Genomic DNA, 18,471 nt, shown 5'->3' on the forward strand with positions numbered 1-18,471 from the left:
ATTAAATGGTCTAGAATAGTCTTTATCCACATTATTCCCTGGTCAGATTAAATGGTCTAGAATAGTCTTTATCCACATTATTCCCTGGTCAGATTAAATGGTCTAGAATAGTCTTTATCCACATTATTCCCTGGTCAGATTAAATGGTCTAGATTATCCACAATATTCCATGGTTGGATTAAATGGTCGAGAATAGTCTTGCTCCACATTATTCCCTGGTCAGATTAAATGGTCTAGATTATCCACATCATTCCCTGGTCGGATTAAATGGTCTAGATTATCCACATTATTCCCTGGTCGGATTAAATGGTCTAGATTATCCACATTATTCCCTGGTCAGATTAAATGGTCTAGATTATCCACATTATTCCCTGGTCGGATCAAATGGTCTAGATTATCCACAATATTCCCTGGTCGGATTAAATGGTCTAGAATAGTATTGATCCACATTATTCCCTGGTCGGATTAAATGGTCTAGAATAGTATTGATCCACATTATTCCCTGGTCGGATTAAATGGTCTAGATTATCCACATTATTCCCTGGTCAGATTAAATGGTCTAGATTATCCACATTATTCCCCCGTCAGATTAAATGGTCTAGAATATCCACATTATTCCCTGGTCAGATTAAATGATCTAGAATAGTCTTGATCCAAATTATTCCCTGGTCAGATTAAATGATCTAGAATAGTCTTGATCCACATCATTCCCTGGTCAGATTAAATGGTCTAGATTATCCACATTATTCCCTGGTCAGATTAAATGGTCTAGATTAGTCTTGATCCACAGTATTCCCTGGTCAGATTAAATGGTCTAGAATAGTCTTGATCCACATTATTCCCTGGTCAGATTATATGGTCTAGATTATCCACATTATTCCCTGGTCGGATCAAATGGTCTAGATTAGTATTGATCCACATTATTCCCTGGTCAGATTAAATGGTCTAGAATAGTCTTTATCCACATTATTCCCTGGTCAGACTAAATGGTCTAGATTAGTCTTGATCCACAGTATTCCCTGGTCAGATTAAATGGTCTAGAATAGTCTTTATCCACATTTTTCCCTGGTCAGATCAAAAACACATGTTACAATATTCACATATTATGTTCGCTCGGTATGAGAAACACGATATTCCAATTTACACTCTGATATATTTTCTAATGTCACCAATTCTCTCCTTCTCTGTGTCGTTCAGATTCAGTCTGGAGCCCAGCTATGACTTCCTCCATATCTATGACGGTCCTGACTCCCTCCACCCTCTGTTGGGGAGTTTCTACGGTACTGACGTCCCCGAGCGCATCGAGAGCAGTTCCAACACACTCTTCCTCGCCTTCCGCAGCGACGCGTCGCTCAGCAGCAACGGCTTCATCCTGCAGTACACAGGTAGGTCTCCCCCTAGTGGTGGGAGGAGTAAAGTGCCTCTGTGGTTTTGGTCTTTCGTAGTAATGGAGAATGAGAAGTGGGGGCGAGAGAGAGAAATTACGGGATAGAAAGAGAGAGGTGGGGCAAGAGAGAGAAAGAGCAAAAGCGAGAGTGTTGGGGTGAGAGAAAGAGGGACGAGAGAGAGAGAGAGAGATGGGTGGGAGAGAGAAAGTAGAGAGCATGTGTGTGTGTGTGTGCGTGCGTGCGTGCGTGCGTGTGTGTCAAAGCTCTGTTTGATCCCTGGCGTCTTGTTGCACACTAAAGGCTTCCGATAAATTAGAGCAAACGGCCGTTTGTTGTTAAACTCTCTTGTGGTTCGTTGAACTGACCGACACTTTGTTGTTTTGTTTGGAGCGCCGTCCGAGCTTGTTTGATCACATGCGACGGTACAGTACCGTACACACTGTTTAAACACACGATCACAGTGCATTCAAGATCACAGGCGGACCCTTTTCCGTGTGGGTGGATGTTGGTCGCTGGGTGTGGATATGTGTGTAGCAGTTGGTTGACGGGTCTGGTAACTGGTCTGTGTGTTGTGGTTGAGTCTCAGAGGGTTTCTGCAGTGGGTGAACATCTGTCATCAGGAATAGAGGATTAAAAACATAGTTGAAGTGAAAGATGACTGTTGGGACGTTGTGTTTAAAGACCTAATAGTCTGGAGAACTCTGCATCTATAAAGGCCTCATTACACAGTCAGAGTAGGCAAAGCTAAAAGAGAAGGGAGTAGCTTGTAAACTCTGGTGTGATTACATTCAGCTTTGAATGTAAAACTGAACTTCAATAAACACACGTTGGTTTGAATATGGTTGAATATCATTTTAGGTAATATGACTACTTTACATTTTAGAACGGTAGATCATAAAAGGAAAGGAGAGATGAAAGGAAAGGAGAGATGATAGGAAAGGAGAGATGAAAGGAAAGGAGAGATGAAAGGAAAGGAGAGATGATAGGAAAGGAGAGATGATAGGAAATGAGAGATGAAAGGAAAGGAGAGATGAAAGGAAAGGAGAGATGATAGGAAAGGATAGATGATAGGAAATGAGAGATGAAAGGAAATGAGAGATGATAGGAAAGGAGAGATGATAGGAAAGATGAAAGGAAAGGAGAGATGAAAGGAAAGGAGAGATGAAAGGAAAGGAGAGATGATAGGAAAGGAGAGATGAAAGGAAAGGAGAGATGAAAGGAAAGGATAGATGATAGGAAATGAGAGATGAAAGGAAAGGAGAGATGAAAGGAAAGGAGAGATGAAAGGAAAGGAGAGATGAAAGGAAAGGAGAGATGAAAGGAAAGGAGAGATGAAAGGAAAGGAGAGATGAAATGACAATATTAGGCTATACCCTCTGTGTGGGGTCATTGAAGTCAACATTCAGTTTTGGGTAATGGGAAACACAAGTTTGGGGTAGTACAGTATGTTTCACTGTAGTATATTATAAACAGAGTTTTGTGTAATGGAGGATGAGTAGAGGAAAGGAAATGAGAGGAAATGAGAGGAGAGGGTAGGAAATGAGAGGAGAGGAGAGAGTAGGAAATGAGAGGAGAGGGTAGGAAATGAGAGGAGGAGAGGGTAGGAAATGAGAGGAGAGTGTAGGAAATGAGAGGAGAGGGTAGGAAATGAGAGGAGAGGGTAGGAAATGAGAGGAGACGGTAGGAAATGAGAGGAGAGGGTAGGAAATGAGAGGAGAGGAGAGGGTAGGAAATGAGAGGAGAGGGTAGGAAATGAGAGAAGAGGGTAGAAAATGAGAAGAGAGGATAGGAGAGGAAATGAGTGGAAAGGGTAGGAAATGAGAGGAGAGGGTAGGACATGAGAGGAGAGGGTAGGACATGAGAGGAGAGGGTAGGACATGAGAGGAGAGGAGAGGGTAGGAAATGAGAGGAGAGGAGAGGGTAGGAAATGAGAGGAGAGGGTAGGAAATGAGAGGAGAGGGTAGGAAATGAGAGAAGAGGGTAGGAAATGAGGGAAGAGGGTAGGAAATGAGAGAAGAGGGTAGGAAATGAGAAGAGAGGATAGGAGAGGAAATGAGTGGAAAGGGTAGGAAATGAGAGGAGAGGGTAGAAAATGAGAGGAGAGGAGAGGAAATGAGAGAAGAGGGGAGGAGAGGAAATGGGAGGAGAGGGTAGGAAATTGTCGTAGATAAAATGTGTTATGTTCGTTGTCCGTAGTTTATGCCTGCCCGTAACATAATCCCACTGCCACCATGGGGCACTCTGTTCACAACGTTAACATCAGCAAACCACTCGCCCACATGACTCCGTACACGCTGTCTGCCATCTGCCCGGTACAGTTGAAACCGGGATTAATCTGTGAAGAACACGCTTTCAGCATGGCCGCCGAAGTCGGTTACGACGCCGAACTGCAGTCAGGTCACAACCCTGGTGAGGAAGACGAGCACGCGGATGAGCTTCCCTGGTGAGGAAGATGAGCACGCGGATGACCTTCCCTGGTGAGGAAGACGAGCACGTGGATGAGCTTCCCTGGTGAGGAAGACGAGCACCCGGATGAGCTTCCCTGGTGAGGAAGACGAGCACGCGGATGAGCTTCCCTGGTGAGGAAGACGAGCACGCGGATGAGCTTCCCTGGTGAGGAAGACGAGCACGCGGATGAGCTTCCCTGGTGAGGAAGACGAGCACGCGGATGAGCTTCCCTGGTGAGGAAGACGAGCACGCGGATGAGCTTCCCTGGTGAGGAAGACGAGCACGCGGATGAGCTTCCTGGTGAGGAATACGAGCACGCGGATGAGCTTCCCTGTTGAGGAAGACGAGCACGCGGATGAGCTTCCCTGGTGAGGAAGATGAGCACGTGGATGAGCTTCCCTGGTGAGGAAGACGAGCACGCGGATGAGCTTCCCTGGTGAGGAAGACGAGCACGCGGATGAGCTTCCCTGGTGAAGAAGACGAGCACGCGGATGAGCTTCCCTGGTGAGGAAGATGAGCACGCGGATGAGCTTCCCTGGTGAGGAAGACGAGCACGCGGATGAGCTTCCCTGGTGAGGAAGATGAGCACGCGGATGAGCTTCCCTGGTGAGGAAGACGAGCACGCGGATGAGCTTCCCGGTGAGGAAGACGAGCACGCGGATGAGCTTCCCGGTGAGGAAGACGAGCACGCGGATGAGCTTCCCTGGTGAGGAAGACGAGCAGCGGATGAGCTTCCCCGGTAAGGAAGACGAGCACGCGGATGAGCTTCCCTGGTGAGGAAGACGAGCACGCGGATGAGCTTCCCTGGTGAGGAAGACGAGCACGCGGATGAGCTTCCTGACACGTTTTATGACAGTTTGTGCAGAAATTCTTCATGTGTGTAAACCAGTTTCATCAGCTGTGGCTGGTCTCAGGCGATCCCGCAGGCGAAGAAGACGGATTTGGAGGTCCCGGTTGTGAGGCCGGTTGGACGTTCTGCCAAATTCTCTAAGATAATGTCCATTCCTCTTGTCCAGGTGGGTGAGGGTAGTTGTGCAGTGGAATGGCGATTGTGTCGTCCGTGGATCTGTCAGGGCGGTAGGTGAATTGGAGAGGGTGGAGTGTGTTGGGGAGGGATGGAGGAGGTGATGTGGTCTTTGACTAGCCTCTCAAAGCATTTCATGATGAGGGAAGTGAGTGCTACTGGTTGGTAGTCATTCAGTTTAGTTTTTTTTCCCTTTCTTGGGCACTGGGGATGATAGTGGACATTAAATCAAACTTGATTTATTCAGCACATTTCAGACATGGAAGGCAACACAATGTCCTTCAGAGGAAAAAAACTATGAAAAACACTGAAAATAAAAACTTTAATATTTATTACACAACAAACGTAAGAAAATAAAAGATACTAAAGAGTAACAATAAAAGCTGATGACTTAATACGAGGAAAAGCAGAGCTAAAGGTGTGTTTTACGACCCCTTTTACGACCCCCCCCTCAGGTTCTCTGGCAGGCTATTCCAGAGGCTGGGGGCATAGTAAGTGGGCTTGGTCCTAGGCTTTGAGATAGTTAAAAGGCTGTCTCTTGGTCCTAGGCTTTGGGATAGTTAAAAGGCTGTCTCTCCATGTCTCTTGGTCCTAGGCTTTGAGATAGTTAAAAGGCTGTCTCTTGGTCCTAGGCTTTGAGATAGTTAAAAGGCTGTCTCTTGGTCCTAGGCTTTGGGATAGTTAAAAGGCTGTCTCTCCATGTCTCTTGGTCCTAGGCTTTGAGATAGTTAAAAGGCTGTCTCTTGGTCCTAGGCTTTGAGATAGTTAAAAGGCTGTCTCTTGGTCCTAGGCTTTGGGATAGTTAAAAGGCTGTCTCTCCATGTCTCTTGGTCCTAGGCTTTGGGATAGTTAAAAGGCTGTCTCTTGGTCCTAGGCTTTGGGATAGTTAAAGGCTGTCTCTTGGTCCTAGGCTTTGGGATAGTTAAAAGGCTGTCTCTCCATGTCTCTTGGTCCTAGGCTTTGAGATAGTTAAAATGCTGTCTCTTGGTCCTAGGCTTTGGGATAGTTAAAAGGCTGTCTCTCCATGTCTCTTGGTCCTAGGCTTTGGGATAGTTAAAAGGCTGTCTCTTGTTCCTAGGCTTTGGGATAGTTAAAAGGCTGTCTCTCCATGTCTCTTGGTCCTAGGCTTTGGGATAGTTAAAAGGCTGTCTCTTGGTCCTAGGCTTTGGGATAGTTAAAAGGCTGTCTCTCCATGTCTCTTGGTCCTAGGCTTTGAGATAGTTAAAAGGCTGTCTCTTGGTCCTAGGCTTTGAGATAGTTAAAAGGCTGTCTCTTGGTCCTAGGCTTTGGGATAGTTAAAAGGCTGTCTCTTGGTCCTAGGCTTTGAGATAGTTAAAAGGCTGTCTCTTGGTCCTAGGCTTTGGGATAGTTAAAAGGCTGTCTCTCCATGTCTCTTGGTCCTAGGCTTTGAGATAGTTAAAAGGCTGTCTCTTGGTCCTAGGCTTTGGGATAGTTAAAAGGCTGTCTCTCCATGTCTCTTGGTCCTAGGCTTTGGGATAGTTAAAAGGCTGTCTCTTGTTCCTAGGCTTTGGGATAGTTAAAGGCTGTCTCTCCATGTCTCTTGGTCCTAGGCTTTGGGATAGTTAAAAGGCTGTCTCTTGGTCCTAGGCTTTGGGATAGTTAAAAGGCTGTCTCTCCATGTCTCTTGGTCCTAGGCTTTGAGATAGTTAAAAGGCTGTCTCTTGGTCCTAGGCTTTGAGATAGTTAAAAGGCTGTCTCTTGGTCCTAGGCTTTGGGATAGTTAAAAGGCTGTCTCTCCATGTCTCTTGGTCCTAGGCTTTGAGATAGTTAAAAGGCTGTCTCTTGGTCCTAGGCTTTGGGATAGTTAAAAGGCTGTCTCTTGGTCCTAGGCTTTGGGATAGTTAAAAGGCTGTCTCTTGGTCCTAGGCTTTGGGATAGTTAAAAGGCTGTCTCTCCATGTCTCTTGGTCCTAGGCTTTGGGATAGTTAAAAGGCTGTCTCTTGGTCCTAGGCTTTGGGATAGTTAAAAGGCTGTCTCGCCATGTCTCTTGGTCCTAGGCTTTGGGATCGTTAAAAGGCTGTCTCTCCATGTCTCTTGGTCCTAGGCTTTGGGATCGTTAAAAGGCTGTCTCTCCATGTCTCTTGGTCCTAGGCTTTGGGATCGTTAAAAGGCTGTCTCTCCATGTCTCTTGGTCCTAGGCTTTGGGATAGTTAATATGGTATAGGGGACGCTTGCGTCCCACTTGGGGAAAAAAACAGGGAAAATGCAGCGCATCAAATTCAAATCATGATCTAAAAAACATTAATTAAATCACACATTCATTAAATCACACATGTAAGATTCTCAATTAAAGCTACACTCGTTGTGAATCCAGCCAACATGCCAGATTTTAAAAAGCCTTTTGGCGAAAGCATTAAGAAGCTATTATCTGAGGATAGCACTATGTCAATAAAGAGGGTAGCATATTTCAACCCTGCAGGCGCTACACAAAACGCTGAAATAAAATATAAAACATGCCTTACCTTTGACGAGCTTCTTTTGTTGGCACTCCAATATGTCCCATAAACATCACAAATGGTCCTTTCGTTCAATTAATTATGTCCATGTTTACCCAAAATGTCCATTAATAAAGCGCTTTTGATCCAGAAAAAAACAGCTTACAAAAACACAACGTCACTACAAAATATTTCAAAAGTTGCCTAAAAACTTTGCCAAAATATTTCAAACTACTTTTGTAATACAACTTTAGGTATTTTTAAACGTTAATAATCGATCAAATTGAAGACTGAGAAATCTGGATTCAATACAGCAAGTAAACAAACCATGCTCCAATAGAAAGCCCCTTGGTAATAACCATGTCCAATAGAAAGCCCCTTGGTAATAACCAGGTCCAGTAGAAAGCCCCTTGGTAATAACCATGTCCAATAGAAAGCCCCTTGGTAATAACCATGTCCAATAGAAAGTCCCTTGGTAATAACCATGTCCAATAGAAAGCCCCTTGGTAATAACCAGGTCCAATAGAAAGCCCCTTGGTAATAACCAGGTCCAATAGAAAGCCCCTTGGTAATAACCATGTCCAATAGAAAGCCCCTTGGTAATAACCATGTCCAATAGAAAGTCCCTTGGTAATAACCATGTCCAATAGAAAGCCCCTTGGTAATAACCATGTCCAATAGAAAGCCCCTTGGTTATAACCATGTCCAATAGAAAGCCCCTTGGTAATAACCAGGTCCAATAGAAAGTCCCTTGGTAATAACCAGGTCCAATAGAAAGCCCCTTGGTAATAACCATGTCCAATAGAAAGCCCCTTGGTAATAACCAGGTCCAATAGAAAGCCCCTTGGTAATAACCATGTCCAATAGAAAGCCCCTTGGTAATTTAGCAGGTCCAGAGTATGGCTGTGGTTATGGGTGGGCCCAGTAGAAAGCCCCTTGGTAATAACCAGGACCAGAGTATGGCTGTGGTTATGTGTTGGCCCAGTAGAAAGCCCCTTGTTAATAACCAGGCCCAGTAGAAAGCCCCTTGGTAATAACCAGGTCCAGAACATGGCTGTGGTTATGGGTGGGCCCAGTAGAAAGCCCCTTGGTAATAACCAGGTCCAGAGTATGGCTGTGGTTATGGGTGGGCCCAGTTGAAAGCCCCTTGGTAATAACCAGGTCTAGAGTATGGCTGTGGCTATGGGTGGGCCCAGTAGAAAGCCCCTTGGTAATAACCAGGTCTGCCCTGTAGAAAGCCCCTTGGTAATAATCAGGTCCAGAGTATGGCTGTGGTTATGGGTGGGCCCAGTAGAAAGCCCCTTGGTAATAACCAGGTCCAGAGCATGGCTGTGGTTATGGGTGGGCCCAGTAACATGTCGGATAATGTCCATAGAGCTCAAAATATTCCTAAATTCAATGCCCTTGGAGTCAGTCTCTATTTCAACATGAATTGTAACATCACCCAACACAATGATCATAGTTCTCGAGAACAATAGATCACAGTTCAGAGAAGTCAGTAAAGAAAGTGGGGCAGTGTTTTGGTGGCTGATGTTTAAACAGTATAGCATGATGCTCAAATGAAATGTCCTTACAACTGAGAGCATTAGTTAAAATAGAGGCTGCTTCCCCCCACCCTTTATCCCCTTTCTGATAAGAGTATAAAAAGCTGTAGTCCGTGGGGGGAGGCTTCAATAAGAGCACTGCAGTCTGATGACAGCCAGGTTTCAATGAGAAACATCAACGTTGAGCTGTCACACCCTGACCACAGTTTGCTTTGTATGTTTCTATGTTTTGGTTGGTCAGGGTGTGATCTGAGTGGGCATTCTATGTTGGATGTCTTGTTTGTCTATTTCTATGTCTGGCCTGATATGGTTTTCAATCAGAGGCAGGTGTTAGTCATTGTCTCTGATTGGGAACCATATTTAGGTAGCCTGGGTTGCACTGTGTGTTTGTGGGTGATTGTTCCTGTCTCTGTGTTTGCACCAGATAGGACTGTTTAGGTTTTCGTACATTTATTGTTTTGTTAGTTATTTCATGTCTAGTTCCTTTATTAAAGAACATGAATAACCACCACGCTGCATTTTGGTCCGCTTCTCCTTCACCAGAGGAAAACCCTTACATGAGCTCAGTACTGAGGTCATTCAGAAGAAAGGTTTTTACTGGTTATTGCTCTAACATTTAAAAGTGTCAAAGTCAATGAGGTCATCTGCCTTGAAGGTAACCAATGGAATACCAACCAAATGATCCATGTTACAACCACGTGATCTTGATGCAGGTGGGTGTAGTGTCCTGAGCTCGGGAGAGATCGAATATGTCAGAGAACAACACAGCCAGCTGGTCTGACCTGCTCTGAGGGCACGGCAATGGATGCCATCTGGGCCGGAAGCCTTGCGAGGGTTAACACGCAGATAGACTTACAGAGTACGTCCTCAAAGGAGACTTTGAGTGTGTAGCCCACATTGTCATCTGTGGCTTTCCTCGGCAGCTCAGGGTCATTGTGATGTCTCCTCTGCAGCTCAGGGTCATTGTGATGTCTCCTCTGCAGCTTAGGGTCATTGTGATGTCTCCTCGGCGGCTCAGGGTCATTGTGATGTCTCCTTGGCGGCTCAGGGTCATTGTGATGTCTCCTCGGCAGCTCAGGGTCATTGTGATGTCTCCTCGGCAGCTCAGGGTCATTGTGATGTCTCCTCGGCAGATCAGGGTCATTGTGATGTCTCCTCGGCAGATCAGGGTCATTGTCCTGTCTCCTCGTCTGTTCAGGGTCATTGTGCTTGAATCGTGATAAAGAACATGTTTACCTCCTCTGGTCGGGGTGCCGTTGGTGACCGCAATGTGGCGGGCTTTCTTTCTGTGACCTGTAATCGTAGGGAGCCTCATGTCACTAAGGCCTCATGTCCGACCCTCTGAATTGCTCCTCCACTTTAAACAGCATCTCTCTCTTTCTGTTTACTTGTCCCAGGTCACCCTGTTTATAAACAGCATCTCTCTTTCTGTTTACTTGTCCCAGGTCACCCTGTTTATAAACAGCATCTCTCTTTCTGTTTCCTTGTCCCAGGTCACCCTGTTTATAAACAGCATCTCTCTCTTTCTGTTTCCTTGTCCCAGGTCACCCTGTTTATAAACAGCATCTCTCTTTCTGTTTACTTGTCCCAGGTCACCCTGTTTATAAACAGCATCTCTCTCTTTCTGTTTCCTTGTCCCAGGTCACCCTGTTTATAAACAGCATCTCTCTTTCTGTTTCCTTGTTCCAGGTCACCCTGTTTATAGACAGCATCTCTCTTTCTGTTTACTTGTCCCAGGTCACCCTGTTTATAAACATCATCTCTCTTTCTGTTTCCTTGTCCCAGGTCACCCTGTTTATAAACAGCATCTCTCTTTCTGTTTCCTTGTCCCAGGTCACCCTGTTTATAAACATCATCTCTCTTTCTGTTTCCTTGTCCCAGGTCACCCTGTTTATAAACATCATCTCTCTTTCTGTTTCCTTGTCCCAGGTCACCCTGTTTATATACAGCATCTCTCTCTTTCTGTTTACTTGTCCCAGGTCACCCTGTTTATAAACAGCATCTCTCTCTTTCTGTTTACTTGTCCCAGGTCACCCTGTTTATAAACAGCATCTCTCTCTTTCTGTTTACTTGTCCCAGGTCACCCTGTTTATAGACAGCATCTCTCTCTTTCTGTTTACTTGTCCCAGGTCACCCTGTTTATAAACAGCATCTCTCTCTTTCTGTTTACTTGTCCCAGGTCACCCTGTTTATAAACAGCATCTCTCTCTTTCTGTTTACTTGTTCCAGGTCACCCTGTTTATAAACAGCATCTCTCTCTTTCTGTTTACATGTCCCAGGTCACCCTGTTTATAAACAGCATCTCTCTTTCTGTTTCCTTGTCCCAGGTCACCCTGTTTATAAACGGCATCTCTCTCTTTCTGTTTCCTTGTCCCAGGTCACCCTGTTTATAAACAGCATCTCTCTCTTTCTGTTTCCTTGTCCCAGGTCACCCTGTTTATAAACAGCATCTCTCTTTCTGTTTACTTGTCCCAGGTCACCCTGTTTATAAACAGCATCTCTCTTTCTGTTTACTTGTCCCAGGTCACCCTGTTTATAAACATCATCTCTCTTTCTGTTTCCTTGTCCCAGGTCACCCTGTTTATAAACAGCATCTCTCTCTTTCTGTTTACTTGTCCCAGGTCACCCTGTTTATAAACAGCATCTCTCTCTTTCTGTTTACTTGTCCCAGGTCACCCTGTTTATAAACAGCATCTCTCTCTTTCTGTTTCCTTGTCCCAGGTCACCCTGTTTATAAACAGCATCTCTCTCTTTCTGTTTCCTTGTCCCAGGTCACCCTGTTTATAAACAGCATCTCTCTCTTTCTGTTTACTTGTCCCAGGTCACCCTGTTTATAAACAGCATCTCTCTTTCTGTTTACTTGTCCCAGGTCACCCTGTTTATAAACAGCATCTCTCTTTCTGTTTACTTGTCCCAGGTCACCCTGTTTATAAACGGCATCTCTCTCTTTCTGTTTCCTTGTCCCAGGTCACCCTGTTTATAAACAGCATCTCTCTCTTTCTGTTTCCTTGTCCCAGGTCACCCTGTTTATAAACAGCATCTCTCTTTCTGTTTACTTGTCCCAGGTCACCCTGTTTATAAACAGCATCTCTCTTTCTGTTTACTTGTCCCAGGTCACCCTGTTTATAAACATCATCTCTCTTTCTGTTTCCTTGTCCCAGGTCACCCTGTTTATAAACAGCATCTCTCTCTTTCTGTTTACTTGTCCCAGGTCACCCTGTTTATAAACAGCATCTCTCTCTTTCTGTTTACTTGTCCCAGGTCACCCTGTTTATAAACAGCATCTCTCTCTTTCTGTTTCCTTGTCCCAGGTCACCCTGTTTATAAACAGCATCTCTCTCTTTCTGTTTCCTTGTCCCAGGTCACCCTGTTTATAAACAGCATCTCTCTCTTTCTGTTTACTTGTCCCAGGTCACCCTGTTTATAAACAGCATCTCTCTTTCTGTTTACTTGTCCCAGGTCACCCTGTTTATAAACAGCATCTCTCTCTTTCTGTTTACTTGTCCCAGGTCACCCTGTTTATAAACAGCATCTCTCTTTCTGTTTCCTTGTCCCAGGTCACCCTGTTTATAAACGGCATCTCTCTCTTTCTGTTTACATGTCCCAGGTCACCCTGTTTATAAACAGCATCTCTCTCTTTCTGTTTCCTTGTCCCAGGTCACCTTGTTTATAAACAGCATCTCTCTTTGTTTACTTGTCCCAGGTCACCCTGTTTATAAACAGCATCTCTCTTTCTGTTTACTTGTCCCAGGTCACCCTGTTTATAGACAGCATCTCTCTCTTTCTGTTTACTTGTCCCAGGTCACCCTGTTTATAGACAGCATCTCTCTCTTTCTGTTTACTTGTCCCAGGTCACCCTGTTTATAAACAGCATCTCTCTCTTTCTGTTTACTTGTCCCAGGTCACCCTGTTTATAAACAGCATCTCTCTCTTTCTGTTTACATGTTCCAGGTCACCCTGTTTATAAACAGCATCTCTCTTTCTGTTTCCTTGTCCCAGGTCACCCTGTTTATAAACATCATCTCTCTTTCTGTTTACTTGTCCCAGGGTACCCTGTTTATAAACAGCATCTCTCTCTTTCTGTTTCCTTGTCCCAGGTCACCCTGTTTATAAACAGCATCTCTCTCTTTCTGTTTCCTTGTCCCAGGTCACCCTGTTTATAAACAGCATCTCTCTTTCTGTTTCCTTGTCCCAGGTCACCCTGTTTATAAACAGCATCTCTCTCTTTCTGTTTCCTTGTCCCAGGTCACCCTGTTTATAAACAGCATCTCTCTTTCTGTTTCCTTGTCCCAGGTCACCCTGTTTATAAACAGCATCTCTCTCTTTCTGTTTCCTTGTCCCAGGTCACCCTGTTTATAAACAGCATCTCTCTTTCTGTTTACTTGTCCCAGGTCACCCTGTTTATAGACAGCATCTCTCTTTCTGTTTACTTGTCCCAGGTCACCCTGTTTATAGACAGCATCTCTCTTTCTGTTTACTTGTCCCAGGTCACCCTGTTTATAGACAGCATCTCTCTCTTTCTGTTTCCTTGTCCCAGGTCACCCTGTTTATAGACAGCATCTCTCTTTCTGTTTCCTTGTCCCAGGTCACCCTGTTTATAGACAGCATCTCTCTTTCTGTTTCCTTGTCCCAGGTCACCCTGTTTATAAACAGCATCTCTCTCTTTCTGTTTACCTGTCCCAGGTCACCCTGTTTATAAACAGCATCTCTCTCTTTCTGTTTACTTGTCCCAGGTCACCCTGTTTATAAACAGCATCTCTCTCTTTCTGTTTACTTGTCCCAGGTCACCCTGTTTATAGACAGCATCTCTCTTTCTGTTTCCTTGTCCCAGGTCACCCTGTTTATAAACAGCATCTCTCTTTCTGTTTACTTGTCCCAGGTCACCCTGTTTATAAACAGCATCTCTCTCTTTCTGTTTACTTGTCCCAGGTCACCCTGTTTATAAACAGCATCTCTCTTTCTGTTTCCTTGTCCCAGGTCACCCTGTTTATAAACAGCATCTCTCTCTTTCTGTTTCCTTGTCCCAGGTCACCCTGTTTATAAACAGCATCTCTCTCTTTCTGTTTACTTGTCCCAGGTCACCCTGTTTATAAATCTCTCTTTCTGTTTACTTGTCCCAGGTCACCCTGTTTATAAACAACATCTCTCTTTCTGTTTCCTTGTCCCAGGTCACCCTGTTTATAAACAGCATCTCTCTCTTTCTGTTTCCTTGTCCCAGGTCACCCTGTTTATAAACAGCATCTCTCTTTCTGTTTACTTGTCCCAGGTCACCCTGTTTATAAACAGCATCTCTCTTTCTGTTTACATGTCCCAGGTCACCCTGTTTATAAACAGCATCTCTCTTTCTGTTTACTTGTCCCAGGTCACCCTGTTTATAAACAGCATCTCTCTCTTTCTGTTTACTTGTCCCAGGTCACCCTGTTTATAAACAGCATCTCTCTCTTTCTGTTTCCTTGTCCCAGGTCACCCTGTTTATAAACAGCATCTCTCTTTCTGTTTCCTTGTCCCAGGTCACCCTGTTTATAAACAGCATCTCTCTTTCTGTTTCCTTGTCCCAGGTCACCCTGTTTATAAACAGCATCTCTCTTTCTGTTTACATGTCCCAGGTCACCCTGTTTATAAACAGCATCTCTCTCTTTCTGTTTACTTGTCCCAGGTCACCCTGTTTATAAACAGCATCTCTCTCTTTCTGTTTACTTGTCCCAGGTCACCCTGTTTATAAACAGCATCTCTCTTTCTGTTTACTTGTCCCAGGTCACCCTGTTTATAAACAGCATCTCTCTCTGTTTCCTTGTCCCAGGTCACCCTGTTTATAAACAGCATCTCTCTCTTTCTGTTTACTTGTCCCAGGTCACCCTGTTTATAAACAGCATCTCTCTTTCTGTTTCCTTGTCCCAGGTCACCCTGTTTATAAACAGCATCTCTCTCTTTCTGTTTCCTTGTCCCAGGTCACCCTGTTTATAAACAGCATCTCTCTCTTTCTGTTTACTTGTCCCAGGTCACCCTGTTTATAAACAGCATCTCTCTTTCTGTTTCCTTGTCCCAGGTCACCCTGTTTATAAACAGCATCTCTCTTTCTGTTTCCTTGTCCCAGGTCACCCTGTTTATAAACAGCATCTCTCTTTCTGTTTACTTGTCCCAGGTCACCCTGTTTATAAACAGCATCTCTCTTTCTGTTTACTTGTCCCAGGTCACCCTGTTTATAAACAGCATCTCTCTCTTTCTGTTTACTTGTCCCAGGTCACCCTGTTTATAGACAACATCTCTCTCTTTCTGTTTACTTGTCCCAGGTCACCCTGTTTATAAACAGCATCTCTCTTTCTGTTTACATGTCCCAGGTCACCCTGTTTATAAACAGCATCTCTCTTTCTGTTTACTTGTCCCAGGTCACCCTGTTTATAGACAACATCTCTCTCTTTCTGTTTACTTGTCCCAGGTCACCCTGTTTATAAACAGCATCTCTCTTTCTGTTTACATGTCCCAGGTCACCCTGTTTATAAACAGCATCTCTCTTTCTGTTTACTTGTCCCAGGTCACCCTGTTTATAAACAGCATCTCTCTCTGTTTACTTGTCCCAGGTCACCCTGTTTATAAACAGCATCTCTCTCTTTCTGTTTACATGTCCCAGGTCACCCTGTTTATAAACAGCATCTCTCTCTTTCTGTTTACTTGTCCCAGGTCACCCTGTTTATAAACAGCATCTCTCTCTTTCTGTTTACTTGTCCCAGGTCACCCTGTTTATAAACAGCATCTCTCTTTCTGTTTACTTGTCCCAGGTCACCCTGTTTATAAACAGCATCTCTCTTTCTGTTTACTTGTCCCAGGTCACCCTGTTTATAAACAGCATCTCTCTTTCTGTTTCCTTGTCCCAGGTCACCCTGTTTATAAACAGCATCTCTCTTTCTGTTTCCTTGTCCCAGGTCACCCTGTTTATAAACAGCATCTCTCTCTTTCTGTTTACTTGTCCCAGGTCACCCTGTTTATAAACAGCATCTCTCTTTCTGTTTCCTTGTCCAAGGTCACCCTGTTTATAAACAGCATCTCTCTCTTTCTGTTTACTTGTCCCAGGTCACCCTGTTTATAAACAACATCTCTCTTTCTGTTTCCTTGTCCCAGGTCACCCTGTTTATAAACAGCATCTCTCTTTCTGTTTACTTGTCCCAGGTCACCCTGTTTATAAACATCATCTCTCTTTCTGTTTACTTGTCCCAGGTCACCCTGTTTATAAACAGCATCTCTCTCTTTCTGTTTACTTGTCCCAGGTCACCCTGTTTATAAACAGCATCTCTCTCTTTCTGTTTACTTGTCCCAGGTCACCCTGTTTATAAACAGCATCTCTCTCTTTCTGTTTCCTTGTTCCAGGTCACCCTGTTTATAAACAGCATCTCTCTTTCTGTTTCCTTGTCCCAGGTCACCCTGTTTATAAACAGCATCTCTCTCTTTCTGTTTCCTTGTCCCAGGTCACCCTGTTTATAGACAGCATCTCTCTTTCTGTTTTCCTACAAGGCTGCTATCAATCCACGGTTTTGATTCGGGTACATTTTGAAAAACACGTCATCTATGCATTTTTTTTATGAATCCGGTGATTGAGTCATTTTAAAAGGTTTCTCCAGAGGCGACCCGGAACATATTCCTGTCCAGCTTGAATTCTGATTGGTCAGACCAATGCAGTACAGACCTGACAACTGGAACTTCCCTCTTGAGTTTTATTTTTATGCGGGGTGAAGCAAGATGGAGTCATTCTCGGATTTGCCAAAAGGAGGACGAGCGAGGGCCTTATGCCCTTGTCGAAAAGGTCAAGAGTACCATTTTTGCGAGTTAGGGAAGCATAATCATTGAAGACGTTTCAAAGTCCACTACCACACATTCATTCACTCACTCACTCACTCACTCACTCACTCACTCACTCACTCACTCACTCAGACAGAAGGCACAGTTGTTTAAGTACTCTGTCTGTCTGTGTGTTGAGCCATTAACGGCAGAGAGGGAAGCCACCTGACTAACAGAACTCCATCTGCATGGAGAGGGAAGCCACCTGGCTAACAGAACTCCATCTGCATGGAGAGGGAAGCCACCTGGCTAGCAGAACTCCATCTGCATGGAGAGGGAAGCCACCTGGCTAACAGAACTCCATCTGCATGGAGAGGGAAGCCGCCTGGCTAACAGACATCCATCTGCATGGAGAGGGAAGCTGCCTGGCTAACAGAACTCCATCTGCATGGAGAGTGAAGCCGCCTGGCTAACAGAACTCCATCTGCATGGAGAGGGAAGCCACCTGACTAACAGAACTCCATCTGCATGGAGAGGGAAGCCACCTGGCTAACAGAACTCCATCTGCATGGAGAGGGAAGCCGCCTGGCTAACAGACATCCATCTGCATGGAGAGGGAAGCTGCCTGGCTAACAGAACTCCATCTGCATGGAGAGGGAAGCCGCCTGGCTAACAGAACTCCATCTGCATGGAGAGGGAAGCCGCCTGGCTAACAGAACTCCATCTGCATGGAGAGGGAAGCCGCCTGGCTAACAGACCTCCATCTGCATGGAGAGGGAAGCCGCCTGGCTAACAGAACTCCATCTGCATGGAGAGGGAAGCCGCCTGACTAACAGAACTCCATCTGCATGGAGAGGGAAGCCACCTGGCTAACAGAACTCCATCTGCATGGAGAGGGAAGCCACCTGGCTAACAGACCTCCATCTGCATGGAGAGGGAAGCCGCCTGACTAACAGAACTCCATCTGCATGGAGAGGGAAGCCACCTGGCTAACAGAACTCCATCTGCATGGAGAGGGAAGCCACCTGGCTAACAGAACTCCATCTGCATGGAGAGGGAAGCCGCCTGACTAACAGAACTCCATCTACATGGAGAGGGAAGCCGCCTGGCTAACAGAACTCCATCTGCATGGAGAGGGAAGCCGCCTGGCTAACAGACCTCCATCTGCATGGAGAGGGAAGCCGCCTGGCTAACAGACCTCCATCTGCATGGAGAGGGAAGCCGCCTGGCTAACAGAACTCCATCTGCATGGAGAGGGAAGCCACCTGGCTAACAGACCTCCATCTACAAACAACAACAACATTACCAACCGTAACAAGACAGCCCATTGGCAACAAATCACAACAACTTTGAATTGACCTTACTTGTGTGTAATGTTTAGGAGTGCACGGGTAAACACTGACCAGTCTGTCTGTGGTCATTATTTGTACAAATCGAACACGCCGTTTAGTCTTGTGTTTTCTCAAGGTGAGGTCGTTAGATCTACCTTCCACGAGGAGGTTGATATTAAGTCTGATGTGTGATGTTGAAGCTAAATGGAGCGGGGCGTTTCTCTGGTGTGTTGATTGATCTGTGGTTCAGGGCTCTAGCTAGGAGCGTTGTACAGTCTGCTACACACACACACACACACAAACAAACACACACACAGAAGTACTGGCTGGAAGGACAGTTGTGTGTAGTCAGCAGACCTTGGGCTAGACATATGCCTCAATTACGTCCTTTACCTACCTGTCTGTCTGTCTGTCTGTCTGTCTGTCTGTCTGTCTGTCTGTCTGTCTGTCTGTCTGTCTCCCTTTACCCATTACAGACAGGCGGTGAGTGAGGGTGAAGGAGAGGTGGAA

General features: G+C 45.2%; 1 protein-coding gene across 1 annotated transcript in view; it reads left to right on the forward strand.

Annotated features, from left to right (window-relative positions):
• The window catches only part of LOC135551653 (CUB and sushi domain-containing protein 2-like), a 947,993-nt gene that overhangs the window by 658,220 nt on the left and 271,302 nt on the right, over positions 1 to 18,471 (forward strand). The window contains 1 exon segment of the mRNA XM_064982833.1: positions 1,198 to 1,385. Coding sequence (XP_064838905.1) covers positions 1,198 to 1,385 — 188 coding nt within the window.

This window comes from Oncorhynchus masou, chromosome 13, assembly GCF_036934945.1.
Source record: "Oncorhynchus masou masou isolate Uvic2021 chromosome 13, UVic_Omas_1.1, whole genome shotgun sequence".
NCBI lineage: Eukaryota > Metazoa > Chordata > Actinopteri > Salmoniformes > Salmonidae > Oncorhynchus > Oncorhynchus masou.